This window comes from Aspergillus foveolatus (genome assembly GCF_047715535.1).
Source record: "Aspergillus foveolatus strain CBS 279.81 unplaced genomic scaffold BDW70scaffold_43, whole genome shotgun sequence".
Lineage (NCBI taxonomy): Eukaryota > Fungi > Ascomycota > Eurotiomycetes > Eurotiales > Aspergillaceae > Aspergillus > Aspergillus foveolatus.
The window spans coordinates 127877-142206 of NW_027396107.1; the positions used below are offsets into that span (position 1 = coordinate 127877).

General features: G+C 51.5%; 6 protein-coding genes across 6 annotated transcripts; 5 read left to right on the forward strand and 1 right to left on the reverse strand.

Moving 5' to 3' along the window:
* Window positions 1-1567: 1567 nt before the first annotated feature.
* On the forward strand, window positions 1568-2766 carry BDW70DRAFT_140512 (uncharacterized protein). The gene has a single exon (XM_073737629.1). The coding sequence runs from the start codon at window positions 1694-1696 to the stop codon at window positions 2426-2428; it is 735 nt and encodes a 244-aa protein (XP_073593877.1). The 5' UTR covers window positions 1568-1693; the 3' UTR covers window positions 2429-2766.
* A 447-nt stretch (window positions 2767-3213) lies between these two features.
* BDW70DRAFT_140514 (uncharacterized protein) lies at window positions 3214-5368 on the forward strand. The gene has a single exon (XM_073737630.1). It carries the CDS (start codon window positions 3570-3572, stop codon window positions 4626-4628), a length of 1059 nt encoding a protein of 352 aa, XP_073593878.1. The 5' UTR covers window positions 3214-3569; the 3' UTR covers window positions 4629-5368.
* Window positions 5369-5429: 61 nt separating this feature from the next.
* Window positions 5430-7159, forward strand: BDW70DRAFT_87641 (Rcd1-like cell differentiation family protein). Its single transcript, XM_073745086.1, has 4 exons — window positions 5430-6193; window positions 6249-6404; window positions 6465-6840; window positions 6889-7159. The coding sequence occupies exons 1-4, from the start codon at window positions 5707-5709 to the stop codon at window positions 7064-7066; spliced, it is 1197 nt and encodes a 398-aa protein (XP_073593879.1). The 5' UTR covers window positions 5430-5706; the 3' UTR covers window positions 7067-7159.
* Window positions 7160-7859: 700 nt separating this feature from the next.
* Window positions 7860-11211, forward strand: BDW70DRAFT_140517 (putative PHD finger domain protein). Its single transcript, XM_073737631.1, has 5 exons — window positions 7860-8185; window positions 8282-8379; window positions 8445-8664; window positions 8718-9563; window positions 9609-11211. The coding sequence occupies exons 1-5, from the start codon at window positions 8006-8008 to the stop codon at window positions 10746-10748; spliced, it is 2484 nt and encodes an 827-aa protein (XP_073593880.1). The 5' UTR covers window positions 7860-8005; the 3' UTR covers window positions 10749-11211.
* Window positions 10875-11357, forward strand: BDW70DRAFT_87646 (uncharacterized protein). The gene has a single exon (XM_073745087.1). The coding sequence runs from the start codon at window positions 11001-11003 to the stop codon at window positions 11277-11279; it is 279 nt and encodes a 92-aa protein (XP_073593881.1). The 5' UTR covers window positions 10875-11000; the 3' UTR covers window positions 11280-11357.
* Window positions 11358-12286: 929 nt separating this feature from the next.
* BDW70DRAFT_140518 (uncharacterized protein) lies at window positions 12287-13467 on the reverse strand. Its single transcript, XM_073737632.1, has one exon. The coding sequence runs from the start codon at window positions 13019-13021 to the stop codon at window positions 12653-12655; it is 369 nt and encodes a 122-aa protein (XP_073593882.1). The 5' UTR covers window positions 13022-13467; the 3' UTR covers window positions 12287-12652.
* Between the last annotated feature and the right edge of the window lie 863 nt (window positions 13468-14330).

Here is a 14330-nt window from a genome sequence, read left to right on the forward strand (position 1 = left end):
CACTGATTGAAAGTCAGCTTGGAGGGTTACAGCCTAGCTGTTGTTCATGGGTGATACTAGAGGTAGAGGGTTTCCCGTAGTACCTTATCTTCTCTAGCAAAACTTGTGTGGGGCACAGGACAACGAAGTAAAACCGAGGAAAGACTCAGCCGAAGCCATTCCAATTGTATTAACCTAAGGCCACAATGAAGCTCTACAGTGTTTGAGCCGGGTTATCTTCAAGAAGCGAATGTGAGATCTACGGCTGAGTTCGAAAGAGTTTCGTTGATGGCTAGGGTACGAGCACTGCGTAGGTAGCTTTGTGTGAGCGCCATCAATCTTGAAACATACCCACCGTGAATGCATTTCAAACGTAACTTTCAGTAATAATGCCCTCTCAGACTGGCTTGGTCTCCGGAGGAAGACGGAGGCTTCCAAAATAAATGATGCTCTCAGAGGCTTGAGACAGAACAAAGAAGGTTCTTGTCACCCTGGGAGCCGAAGGCCTGGAGACTATCGATATCTCGTCTTTATTTCACACAGGAGAGGCATCCTTGGGAAATTCGGTGCTTCGAAACGCATACTATCGAGCTCAGAGGCTCTGTATGGCTTACGCCCAGTTCTCTAACGAAGGCGTGTATCATTGCTCATTTCTGGGGCTTAGGAAAGTGTGAAGACGCCTAGGGTAAAGCAGGCAAGCCCGTTTTGCACCTTCTGCAACAGAGATACGTTGAAATTGTTGGCATGTACTGCCTCCATTCGCTGACTGGGAAGTCTCCTTAAATATCCAATTGAGGCCATGAACGTCTTCTATCAAAATGGGAAGGTAAAGCGCTTCGTTGTTTCTAATCACCTCCCAGTTGGATATATGAAGAGGTTCTCCGCACCGTAATAGAGAAGAATTGGAGCATGTCTTCAAGAATTAAGGCGAATTTTTGTTGTTGCGCGTCGCAGCACATGCTCTTCCCCATCCTGCAAGCGCGGTACTCATTTACGAGCACATAGATGGAGGGTCTATGGCAGGGAAGATTGACCAGCGACGACACAAACCATCAACGCTGAGACACACTCATTTGGAGCGACGCACGGTGCGTTCCTGAACGATGCCAAAATATTGGAGGGCTTCGGCTCTGAGAGGTGATCTCGTCGAGACTGGGATTCCGAGAGTCGTTGGCATACCGATGGGTTGTTTACAATCCGGCGCTTAAGGGCGGTAGCAAGACCGCTTTTTGAGCGGCGAAAATTCCAACAGATGCAGGAGTCTCTAGCAATTTACAGAAGACTCCCTTGAGTGCGGATGTTGCGCAGAGGACTGATGAAATGTGGTGGGTAATGTAGGCGGACGCTCCGCCGCTTAATTACAGTGACGGCATGATTGAAGGTAATGCCTGAATAGGAAGCTTGTTAGTTCAGTACCAGGTCATCAGCGACTTGTTATAGATATCGCGCAGATTCACAACCAGTGAGAGGTGCAAGATGAAAAGGCAGTGGCTGGCTCTATGCTTAGGCTATTTAGGCGGCACCGCTCTAGACTGCGGAACCGACAGTTTGCCATTTTTAGTAATTTGTTGATTACCCGGCCACCTGCTTTCTCGTCATCGCTACCCAACCGCTGATTCTTGGATGATTGGAGCTACCTGCAAAGCATATTCTTATTCTACAATAGTATTATCTACTTCGAAGACTGGCGGGCTGATTACGCCTACCTACGATAATGAAGCCTTCCGGCTTAATCGCGACCACATTCCTCCTCGCCGCCGGCGCCCTCGCGACCTCACACCCTCCCTTCGACCACCCCATCACAGTAAGCCCAGACACAAATCGGCGGGCGTATGATATTCTGCAGCGCTTGAACAAGCGCGACGGCAACTGTCCTGGCGGATACAGCCCATGCGATAACCTCGACAACTCTGACATCTGCTGCCGAACAGACGCTGTATGTACGAGCGACGAAGCAAACCATATTGCATGCTGTCCCAGCGGGGCAAGCTGCACGGGTACACTAGGTGGCTCATCAGGAGCATTTGAGACGACTCGAACATCATCGGACGCTACAACGACAACCGACGATGACCCTACGTCTACGACCACGGGCTCAACAATGTCCGGCGGCTATCCGTTCGTCTATGTGCCTACTGCCTTCTCTGACGCTGATCAGTGTTCATCATACTACGATAGATGCGAGAGCAGCTATACGGCGTGCGTTACGTATTTCGGGGGCTACGGGGTGACTGTGACGGGTGGGGGAGCGGACTTTACACAGACGGGCGCTGCGGCGAATGCGATCGAAACATGCTCCAGCTTAAGCCAGAGAGCGTGCCATGGGCTTAATCTGGGAGTCTGTGGGAATTATGAGGGCGGGACGGATGGCGCGGGGCATCGGAGAACATCGAGCCTTCAGGATCTTGTTGTGGGCTTGGTGGTTGGCATTGCTGGGTTCTTTATATAATTGACCGGCAATGGACATATAATGACCTGGACTAAGACTTGCACGAGTTTGTATATGATGACGGCCCTGTTCATGGATGATATGAAATGAGTAAATGAGTGACGTTCTATACTGTTGCTTATTGAATGTATGGATTACTCTTAGTGTACGCGCCAGATACTGACCATATTTGCCAATCCAAACGCCTACTACTAAGAAAAGTTTGAGACATCAGATGAGAAAAAAATTCACCTACAACTTTTCAAGCACACCGCTCGATTGGCGCAGCCCAAAACCTATAGAACAAGAGCGGGGCGGATGAATTGAGTTAATGGGGATGCTGTCCCTGCAGTCTCCATGACCGAAAGCCAGTAAACAGACAGTGCAGTGGAGTGTCTGATGTCTGATCGAGTTGATTAGCCTGAGCTCATCAGTACCTGATAACGAGGCGTCTAGCGCGAGGAGAAGTAAACCCGAGATAAACCCAGAGTATTCTAAAGCTCGTGAGTGAGAACTCTGACCTGATTGACCAGGCCTAGCCTCGGAGTAATAATAGTAGCTGACACTATAGCCAGTAATCAAGCATGACGAGATGCGGGGATTGCCCGCTGGTGTTGAGGAGGGGCACTGCGTAGGGTACTCAGCTTGACGAAGTGACGGTTAGAATGTGATGAAAAGCAGGGTCCGGCCCAGCCTCGTATTTTCTAAATATTTAAAAAAAACAAGCGAATATACGGTGTATTAGTGAGCATAGTGACGAAGACTGTCGATTGGCGGTGACTGTCTGAGAAATGGGGTGGTTGGGCTTTGTATACGGCTTGCATGAGGAGGCTGGGAGATTCGCCCACGGACTTGGTCAGGCACGACAGACAGCTTCGAAGGTTCCTTTTCCAGTTCATCCCTTCGTTTCCTTCTCCTCTTTCGGCTATCATAATATTTCCTTCGTAACGTCGAAAGATATTCTACATTATCTCTGTTTGACTCAGAGAGTCGTCGCTCGTTGTCCATCGCAGCCGTAGTAACGCACGGCGGGTTTCTGGAGCGACGGAGTCAAGACAGTCAGTGTCTCGGGGCCCTGCAGCCTACGATTGCGGCTGTCAGAGCATCCTGCTAGCATTTTTTTCCGATCGCTTGACATTCCCGGTCATATTTTATACTAGCAATGCATACCTCTCGATTACTACAGACTGCGATCTCGATTGTCACATTCCTCAGCCAGTGTCGACTTGCCGATGCGACGCCGTTAGGGCCGAGTGGTACTGAGGGAGGCTCGCTCGAACAACGATCCTGCGATAACCCCTGTGGTTACTACAGCCAGCTTTGCTGTGCCTCCGACGAAACATGTATTACAGACGATAATAACCAAGCGGTTTGTTCTTCCTCGAGCAGCGGTTCAGGGAGTGGAAGTGGCACCTGGGAAACGTACAGCACCACCTGGGTTGTTACTGAGACCGATGTCGAGACACGCACATCTGTATGGAGTAGCTGGGTTGCGGCCCCGACGAGCACGAGCGGGAGTTGTCGAAGTGATCTCGGTGAGAGTGAGTGCGGCAGCGACTGCTGCAGTGCTTCTGAAGTCTGTAGCTCCGACAAGAAGTGTGTTCTAGCAGCTACCACCTCGATCTGGGCAACAGATACTGGCACCGCCACGGCTCCCGTACGACCGACAGACTCGAGCACCGTTACTGAAACTGCGACAACCACTCAGGCCTTCGAGACGCCCGTTACTACCGATGGGTCGCCAGCGCTGGGGGTCGACGCTCCGGATGACGGCGGCTTGAGCGGTGGTGCGATTGCGGGCATTGTGATCGGAACACTCGCTGGTGTGTTCTTGCTGTTCCTCCTCTGCCTCTGCCTGTGCGCACGCGGACTTTTGAACAGCATTCTTGCCTGTTTGGGCATTGGGCGAAGGAGGCGAGAAGAGACATATGTGGAAGAACATCATTCGCATCATACGCACCGGCCTGGCCGCACGTGGTTTGGCACTCGGCCATCCGGGCCTTCACACGAGGACGAGCATAGATCTGGATGGGGCAAGCTTGCAACGATTGGAATCGTCCTCGGTGCGATTGCGCTTTGTCTCGGGCTGAAAAGGAAGAAGGACAGCGACGAGAAGAGCAGCACTTCTTACACGTACCCGAGCTATTATAGCTATTACACCAGCACAAGTAGGTTCAGTCCACGAATTTGTCCAAGAGATCATCCCGCTAACACTCTTTAGCGAGCGAGAGCTCAGACCGACGAACCCGACGGAGCAGGCGATCAGGACGATCGAGGTCCCGGGTATAACGATTGACGATGACACGTTGAAGGTGGACGACATGATTCCATGAGAACCCGATATGATTTGACCTCCTTTTCATATTTCTGAGGCGAGACGAATGATGTATTTGACTGCCTTATGATGGCTGTGCACTCTGGAAAGTACCTGTATTATGAGCAATGACTTTGATGTGTGTATGTTTTCTTTCCGCATTTAATGCTGCATGTTTGATACTACTCTTGAATGTAAATACTGAATGATGGGTATGTGAATAGCCTTACCAAGTATCTCCCTCACAGTGTCCTAAAGACGTTATAGGGCGTGAACAGCAAGTAGTTCAGTCGGAGTATGTATAGTCACTCCGTTAAGCTTCGATGCAGAGTATATTCGCGACGCAGCTGGTAAGGGAGCTGCATGCACATATACATCGCACCGAATCAGTATCCTACCACTAGATTCTAGGTACAGGTTAACCTGTATCTTTTCCGTTCTTGGTCAGCCATGCATCTGTCAGAATAGCCTGTGCGCTGCGTGTAACGAGCACGGGCCACGACGGTAGAATACCGGTAGGCTTGGGTTTGCCATGTATGGCTTTGCAGCGCTGAGCGTCAACAGGAGAGATCAAACCAGAAGTAAATGAATATTGACCTGGTATCCTCTGCTCTGGATTAAACTTAGGTGAAGATATTGGGCATTGCAGTGGTCTTGCTAGCAGTAGCTGGAGTTGACGGGTCTGAGTCAGTTGAGCCCCGGTCGGAACCTGCTTCTCCCCGCCTCCCGGAGCCCGAACCTCGCTCGCCTCGATCACCGTTCCACATCCAAGCCAACACTCTCCCACTCACTCTCGGCGAGTGTTCCTCTCTCATTCACTGTTTCGCAACCGGCTTGGTAAATCGATCAATGACTACTCACCCGCTCTCAACCCACTGATCACTCCTTATTTACCTCCAGCCCTTCCTGCCGTCAATTTGAATTTTCCGGTCGGTCAGGGCAGATTGCAGCACGCTCCTCAGGACTGATCCTTCGTCGGTTCGTCATGCTTCAAACGCAAAGTCAGCACGTCTTCTCTCATCAGCATCAGTACCCGCAGGCTGATGCCGCCTGGTTGCAGCATCAGCAGCAGCAGCAGCAGCATCAGGCCCAGCACCACCCGCACCAGGCCCAGCAACATTCCTCGCTAGTCGCTCAGCAGCATGCCCAGGTCCAGGCCGCCGCAGCTGCCGCCGCCGCCGCTCAGCAACAGCACTACTCGAGGATAGCCATGGCCGGCACCGGTGCCATGACCAACAACGCCGCAGCGAGCAATACCGCTCAGGGACTGGGCGTCGGAGGCGTTGGTGGGGATGGCGCGTTGTCGACTGCGATGTCGATGATCGATGGCGGAGTCAGCGATGAGAACCGGAAGGTCTTTATTTGGGTTGCGGAGCTCCTGGATCCGAATCGCAGGGAAGCTGCTTTGATGGAGCTCAGCAAGAAGAGGGAACAGGTACCCGAGCTGGCACTCGTTATCTGGCATTCTTTTGGTAAGGCCTCCTCGGTCAAGCCTCCCATAATCAGCCGCTGACTGACTGCCTTCAGGTGTCATGACCGCTTTACTGCAGGAAATCATCTCCGTGTACCCGCTGTTGAACCCGTCTCAACTTACCGCTGCCGCATCAAATCGGGTTTGCAATGCTCTGGCTCTCCTACAGTGTGTAGCCTCTCACAATGAGACCCGCACTCTCTTCTTGAATGGTATGTGGCAACTGTGTTTCTCAACTACAAAGCGCCTACTGACTCGTTTACTTCCACTAGCCCATATCCCTCTGTTCCTTTACCCCTTTCTGAATACAACCTCGAAATCCCGGCCTTTCGAGTACCTCCGTCTTACTTCGCTAGGAGTAATCGGTGCGCTTGTTAAGAACGACTCTTCCGACGTCATCAACTTCCTCCTCACCACTGAAATAATTCCGCTCTGTCTTCGGATCATGGAAACCGGCTCCGAGCTGAGCAAAACAGTGGCTATCTTCATTGTTCAAAAGATACTGCTGGATGACATCGGTCTAGCGTACATTTGCGCGACCTATGAGAGGTTCTACGCGGTGGGGACAGTTCTGAGCAATATGGTTACTCAGTTGGTTGAACAGCAGACCGTGAGACTTCTCAAGCATGTTGTGCGCTGCTTCCTTCGGTATGTCCATTCCGCTTCGTAACATGAACAGCTTTCTAACCTTGATAGGCTGAGCGATAATAGCCGTGCTCGCGAGGCCTTGCGCCAATGTCTGCCTGAGCCTTTACGTGACGCCACCTTTTCCTCGGTCCTCCGCGACGACGCAGCAACGAAGCGGTGTCTCGCCCAACTTCTCATCAACCTCTCCGATAATGTGTCCGACGGCGCAGCGGGTGTTGCTATGTGAAAAGTTGAAAAGCATTGTTTCCCTTCGATTTCGATTCCGATTTCTTTGGTATATTTGATACACTTACGACTTGCATGGAAAGGCTCAGGCGAAATGGTTACAAGGCGCAACTGTGGTATATCATGCATGACGGAAAAACGAAAGTACAAAAAAAAAGACGACGGAAAGGGCTGAAGTTACCGACATCAGGAGACGATCTGTTTGAGTGAGGGATCAACGGCAATAGTGTTCATCAGCATACTGGGCTGGGTTTGGTTTCTTGTTGGCCAGGGGTTTGCTTTCTTGTCGTTGCCTTTACTGTTTCTGTTTCTGTTTCCAACTTCGGGTTCCCTTATTCTCTGTTTATCTACACACGTTTTCTTTCGGTCATCATGGTACATGGCTGCTTGATGGCGTGGATTATCGATACGGACGGCGCTGTGTTATGTTTCATTATCCTCTGGTCTTTTTCCGCCCTCGATCTGAGTGAAATAGACCTGTGATGCGAGATACCAAGATCTAGTTATGTGTTTCGTTAGTTGACTGAGACTCTGCCTCTTTAGTCGCAATTGGTTCATACCTACCTTACCTACTTTTGAGGTATAGAAGAACCTGTACAGTTCTATTCTGACATCATCATTTCCAAGTAAGCCCTTCTGGTTGCGTGCATGACTATCCCAACTGCAATACTGCACTCTCAGCCTTATCGGAGGTCACCTGACGGGCGGATCTCGACGCGCCTCCCGGAGATTCTGTGAGCTCATCCGTTCTCGCCTGCACACGCCCACCTTTTTGGAGTAAACCATTTTCTGATTTTTAATATCCAGGCTACAATTCTACACGTCCTTTCTCTCATATCATACCTCTAGTCTGTCTGTTCCCATAGACGTTGCGAAAAGCTCAGGTTGTCCGAATTTCGCCCCTGCGCCGCGGCGCCTTTTTAGGTCTCGAACCGCCTTCATGGTATCGCGAAAGCGCGCCCGCTCCGAGGCGGATGCTCCCCCGGAGCAGACAGAGCAGCCACACGAGGAGCCCGGTCTGCTAACGAAACTTCGGAACAGCTGGGAGTTTGCGAACCTCATGCAGTATATTGCGATCTTTGGGAAACTCATGAAAATTGACGAAGATTTTGGAATTGAGGTACGTGACTGCACCAGCCCTAGGCCGCGGAGATTGGGCGCGATGGCCAGTGTTTCGTGGATTTTCGCGTGCTGACTTCCTGCTTGTGTTGTATAGGACTTGGAAAACGAGTGTCTCAAGCCTGGACCTTCGGAGAAGCTCTTGGAGATTGGTCTCTGTCTGCTTAAATGGGTTTCGTCGCATCGCGGACTCACGTACGTAGATGTCCCCGCTCTACAATATGACTGCGGAAGCTTATAGTTGTATCTAATAACTGCAGATTCAATAACTTTGACGAATATACGAGACGCCAGTACAATGCGAAAGCTCCACACATCCCCAATCCCTTCGGGTACGACGAGGTCCCAAAGCGGTTCTTGGACTTTGATGTATTCTTGAAGCTTCGCGTCCTTCACCAGCTCACTGTCTGGACGTTCTGGAATCCCGACCGGATCCGTGATAAGATGCCGGAGCAAAGGGAGACCGACCAGTTACAATGGGTGAGTAACCATTACCCGTTCGCTACCTTTGCGACGCAGGCTGACAGACTTAGCGTATTGAGGAGATTGGATATGATCGACAAGGCCGTTACTATTATATTTTAGATGACAATAGGCTCTACCGCCGGACTGATCCTCCCATTCCCCCTCCGAAGCCGGCTAAGTCGAAGTCGAAAACGACGAGAAAGAGTGCACGAGCCGTGAGAGCATCGAAGCGGAGAAAAGTCACCGAAGGGGACCACGATGTGGAGTCTGAAGAGGAGAACACTGACGTGCATGTGGACATTGAGAACCCCTACGCGGCGATGAAATGGGAATGCATTGCCATTACGCTAGAGGACTACCAGAAGTTCCTTGATTCGATACGGAACACGAGGGACGCAGATGAAAAAATACTCAGAGACAGGATCGAAGAGCACGTAATGCCGATTATTGAACAAGAGCAAGCAGCCCAGGAGCGTCAGAGGATCAAGCGCGAAAAGGAGCTCATCAACCTTCAACTCCTCGCTGGTGCTAAGAGGTCAAGCCGTCTCGCCGAGAAGAGTGAGAAGGATCGGCAGGAACGAGAAGCTATGGAGGCAGCGCGGAAGCGGGAGGAGGAGCTGGCGGCTGCTCGTAAAGAGGAGGAACGGTTGAGGAAGATGGAGAATGAGCGGCATTCGCGTATCATGACTCGCGAGCAGCGGATAAAGGAGCGCGAGAGAAAACGCATACTGCATGAGGCCGAGCTGGAAAGGATCCAAGAGGAGCAAAAGAAGCTTGAGAGAGGGGAAAGCCGGATTTCCGAACGTCAACTTAAGGCTGAACTAGAGAAGCAGCGGAAGAATCTGGAAGATCTTTCTCAGGAAGACGAGTGGATCTTTGACTGCTCTGGCTGCGGCGTTCACGGCGAGAATATTGTAAGTTTGACACTCCAAAGCTTCGGGCTATGCTAACTTGCACAGGACGATGGTTCCCATAGTGTTGCATGCGAGAAATGCAATGTTTGGCAGCACAGCAAATGTCTTGGAATCAAGCAAGAGGAGGCGGAGAGGGAGGACTTTCATTTCGTCTGCCGGGATTGCAAACGCCGGGAGGAGGAAGCGAAACTCCCGAAATTACCGCCGCTCAAATTCAAGGTTGGCTCTTCGCCCTCTTCCAACGCCGATGGTCATCCAGAGACGAAAGCCATCCCACCTACCAACGAGGATGCGGTGGCCAACGGGTCGCCCTCGAAGCAGCCTTCCCTACCCCAGCCTACTCAGCCTCCGTTTCCTACTTCTCCTGAACGCCGACCTCAGTCATCATATGCGAGCTCTTTCAGCCCCTCTCGCGCTCCTTTCTCCCCTTCGAAAGGCATGAACGGACTTGTTTCGTCTCAAGAACAGCCGCAACTACCTCCGATTCAACACTTTGCACCGAATAGCCGTGGCCCGCTCGCACCCGCTCCTTCCCTCACACAACGACCTTCATCCTCCCATTCGATCCACAGCCCAACCCTCCCATCTCCCATTCAGAACAGACCCTCGATGTCACCTACGCAAGGCAACCGCGATGTCGGTCCTCTGGCCGGATTCCCGCCAATGCCTTCGTCCGACGGCCCCGGTCCGGGTCCCACATCATGGACGCCGTACGGACAGCATCAGACGCCCCGTCCCAGCACCGGCCATCATGCTTCATTCTCGTCAGTCTACAGCGGGAACGGATCGTTTGCAGCGACACCTACTGCCAATCGGGCATCGTCCCCGCACTCTCATCATTTGTTATCTGGCATTAGCCCTACCAAACAGTCTCCAAGGCCTTTGACTGCTGGAGGCATGGGAGGAGCACCAATTTTGCCTCCGGTACAAAAACTAGAACCGAGCCCTAAGCTGATGGGAAGGAGCTCGCCGGACGCGCCCATTCCGCCTCCCGTGAAGTGCATGACGCCGGAGCAGGAGGAACGGAGGCAGAGAGAGAACGCTATGGGTCTACACGGCCATCTGTCGCAGTCTAACGGACAGCATGCCATGTCGCCGTCAATCAATCGCATCCTTCCTCTGGAACCGTCGCCATTGGTTCCAAAGCCTGAGCCTTCGCAGCCAGGTTACGATAGTCATCCATAGAGAACCCATACAATATGTACAGCTTTATTCATTAATCGATTCCATCCATTCATACTACTTAATTTACGTTGTCGGTGTGAGCTTCAAAAAATTCCCTATCTATGTGGATCCAGTTGTCGCCCAGCTAGTTTGAGACCGCCGCTCACAAACATTCAGCGTTCTACGGAAATATCAGCAGCGACAAATCGGTGAAGCTGTCTGAGTGTTCGTGTTGACGGGAAGCGATGTAGGGACACCCGCGGAGCTATTTGAATGACTGCACTAGAGACGCGGGAGCCTCCTCTGCTGCCTCGAGACCTTTGGCATGCTGTTCTCTCAATTGCATTGACACCCTCTGTTCGAACACCAGGTCGATCACGAAACGGACAGGATAGGATGGGATATTTACTTTTTTCTGGGTCTGCTATCAACTTCTTCTGTATTGCCCCATTTTTGTTCATGTTCAATATCATGCCCGCTTCTCATTCTCACTCCGTCTTATTTCTCGGCAGTTGTCAGTTGGTTCGGGTGTACTACCAGGGTCTGGTCTAGCGGGTGCATGCATACATACACGCATTACTATACACAAACGGGTACAGCAGATCTACAGGTGCAGAAGCAGTGGTTGGCGTTAGTTCAGATGAGTTTGGGATTGGGGTTTCGTCTTTACATACAAAAAATATACCTGAGAATTCAGTAGTTTATCTAATTCAATCACGAAGTACTTTCCTGACTCTGCCTCTTCTCCCCTCTGTTAGACTCTGCCACCTACCGAAGCACTAGAGCTGGAGCTGGAGTGCCTTCCTGCCTTCGTACGAAGGAAAATATGCACTAGCCCAGCACTAATGCACAAAGTGCAGCGTATCCTTGCAGAAGAACGAATCCTATTTGCGTGGGTAAGAACAAGATGATTATAATCCCATTATGGACCCACACCATAGTGCCCGACTATGCCCATTGTCAGGCTCGGTTGTCAGCACAGGCTGCTGATTCTCTAGTTGCATACCTAGCCTCTACCTATACGTTATTGTACAGCAAACAAATCCTGTCCTGCGCTTTACTGCGGGAGCAGATGCAGTGCACAGGCACCACGCTGGCGCGGATACGCTCCACTAGTCTAAGAGAACAGGGAAAACAAAACAGGACCTATACCAACCGAGACTCGAACCATAATGCGTACTTTTGTTTCGACTACGTAGCAGTACGAAATAGGCAGGTCGAGTGGGATTCCGAATTGGACTGTAGTGCTACTGCCCGTGTCTGCAGATGACAAATGCAGCAGAGCCAAAACCAGAGTACTTTCGAAGCAGCAGACACCGTCGCTAAGATCGGGGAAGTGCTCTGTATTCCGTATGGGACATTGATTTAACTTGAGGGGTAGAAATAGGTGAGATGGTTTCGAGTGAGAGGCAGTTGGATGCGTGCAGCAGGGTTGACGGGAGTCGTGAGCTTGATGACCGGTCCAGGTCGCTCCGGTGCTTCTTGGTGAGGGATCGTACTACTATACTCCTCGATAGGGAGGTGCAGGTATTGAGATATCGGTAGCAATGCTATATCTAGTCTACCATCATCCCACAAGTATACCAAACACGCCGTGCGTGAATGGATAAACTTAGGCAAGTAAAGACATGTACACCCTACATGGATAAGTCGAAGCCCTAACTTAGGGAGTAAAGCCCCTTATGATCCCTGCACACACGCCGACTAGCAAGAATCTGGCTCATTACCTCCTTAGGTCTGTTCAGATTCTCAGTAACTCCAAAAAGGCAAACTTGCATAGATCCGCCCCATTCCCGTCCCACTCCTTCCTTCGCCCCAAAATACCTTGAAGCGTACGCTTTCAGACGAACAGTGAGGGCCACGCCGTTGAATACTCGTACAAATACTGCAAGTGCAGATAAGACCTTAGCCCAGAGGGCTGAATCTCAGACGATGTTTCTGTTCTTGGCAGCATGCATACAACAAGCATTAGTGGGTTCTCGCTTTCGGGCACGGAGTAGCTTTGCGTAGTAGGCTGAACTGGGCTGAGCTTGCTGGGCTGAATCGCGATGCTCCGACTGCTGTGTCGGATTCGACATAGGGAAGCACACTACGAGGGTCCCCGATGATGGCCTGGTGGTGGTATCGGATAAGTGCAGTAGCTTCAGCAGTGATCCATATCCATGATTGATATCCGAACTGGAAGTTGAACTGGACTGAGACTCGGGCAGGGGCCGATTTAACGCGAGCGCGTGGAGAACCAGGGCCAGAGCCGGGCCCGGAACCCAGGTAAGCAGCAAACGTGCAGGGTGCATGGTCTTCCGCAGGGATTATCATGCTTGCGCGCAAGGTACATGCATATAGCGCGTGTACATTGCGGAGGCACGAACTCGGAAGAGCAACACTGCAGGTCAAGCCTGAAACAATCCAGTGCTTAGTCCTCTGGCGGCTGACGGGTCTCGTAGGCCAGACCCTACTATGCACTCCCTGCTTCTGAATGTTTGATGCTGAATATTTGCTGTTAGCTTGCCTCGGTACTCTGTATTCGAGCTTGGGGGCGAAAGACGACTAATGATATCAGCAGGTACCGCAACTAGGAGTATTCTGAGCTTGAACCTGCCAGTGTAAGTATATTTTGTGCGGACGGCCGCATGTTCGCCCGGACGAGCTTTGGCGCCAGTGTCCGGAGCATAGAATTGCAGTCTGGTGACTGAAGAGAGAATGGATTCTTCAAAACAAATCGATTTTTATAGCAATTCGCCAAAGGAGACTATTCGCGTTCTTATCGACCTATTCGCGTATGTATACAGCTGCCGAAAACACAGAGAACTCTGTAGATGTACAAGCTGCCCAGCAGGGGAACATCAACATGCATAAGGAGTAATGGCTGCGATATGCTATGCATTTCCAGCTGCCAGTGCGAGTGCAAGGCAACTCCATTTCTCGTATATTCTAGAGTCATGGTTAGTGTATACGTAAATGAATACGGGGATGAATCAGCGTCTTTACTCACGCGACCCTAACCCAAAGCCACCGCACTCACGACTGAATCAGTCGTTCCTCTCTGCTGCAAAGTATCCCCCACATGACTATGGGCGCAAACTCATTTTCCTAGAGGGCTCTCCGTCCAAAGTACGTTCGCCCGTCTTGAGTACTAGTACTGGGCATCCGCGGAGACACGCCAGTCACCCCATCACCATCATCACAGTGGATACAGGTCTGCTAACCTTGGGTCGGCTACACTGCCTCCAACCAGAATCGAAGCTATACCGCATCGGAGGCCCCGGCTAGGGGACCAGTCGGCGAGTTTGCTGCGATCCGCCGATGCCTCGGCGCGTCGCCCTCGAGCCCTGACTGGACGAAACCGCTTGCGGGAGGCGGGAGTCATTTTCCGGCCGTGCTATTATCGACTAGTCGCCCAGCGAATCTCAGCAAATCCTCTAATGTATTCCGATAGGCAGCTTCCTCAGAATCAAGCATTCGAGTTTTGGATCTTCCCGCGCGCGCTTGGATTCCACCGTGGGTTATAACTTGACATTGAGCGCTTGGCTAGTCGCCGGAGTTGAACTCCGCCTCAATCGCAGATTTCGAACAGACGAAGCATCCCCTCCATTTTGCAAAAGG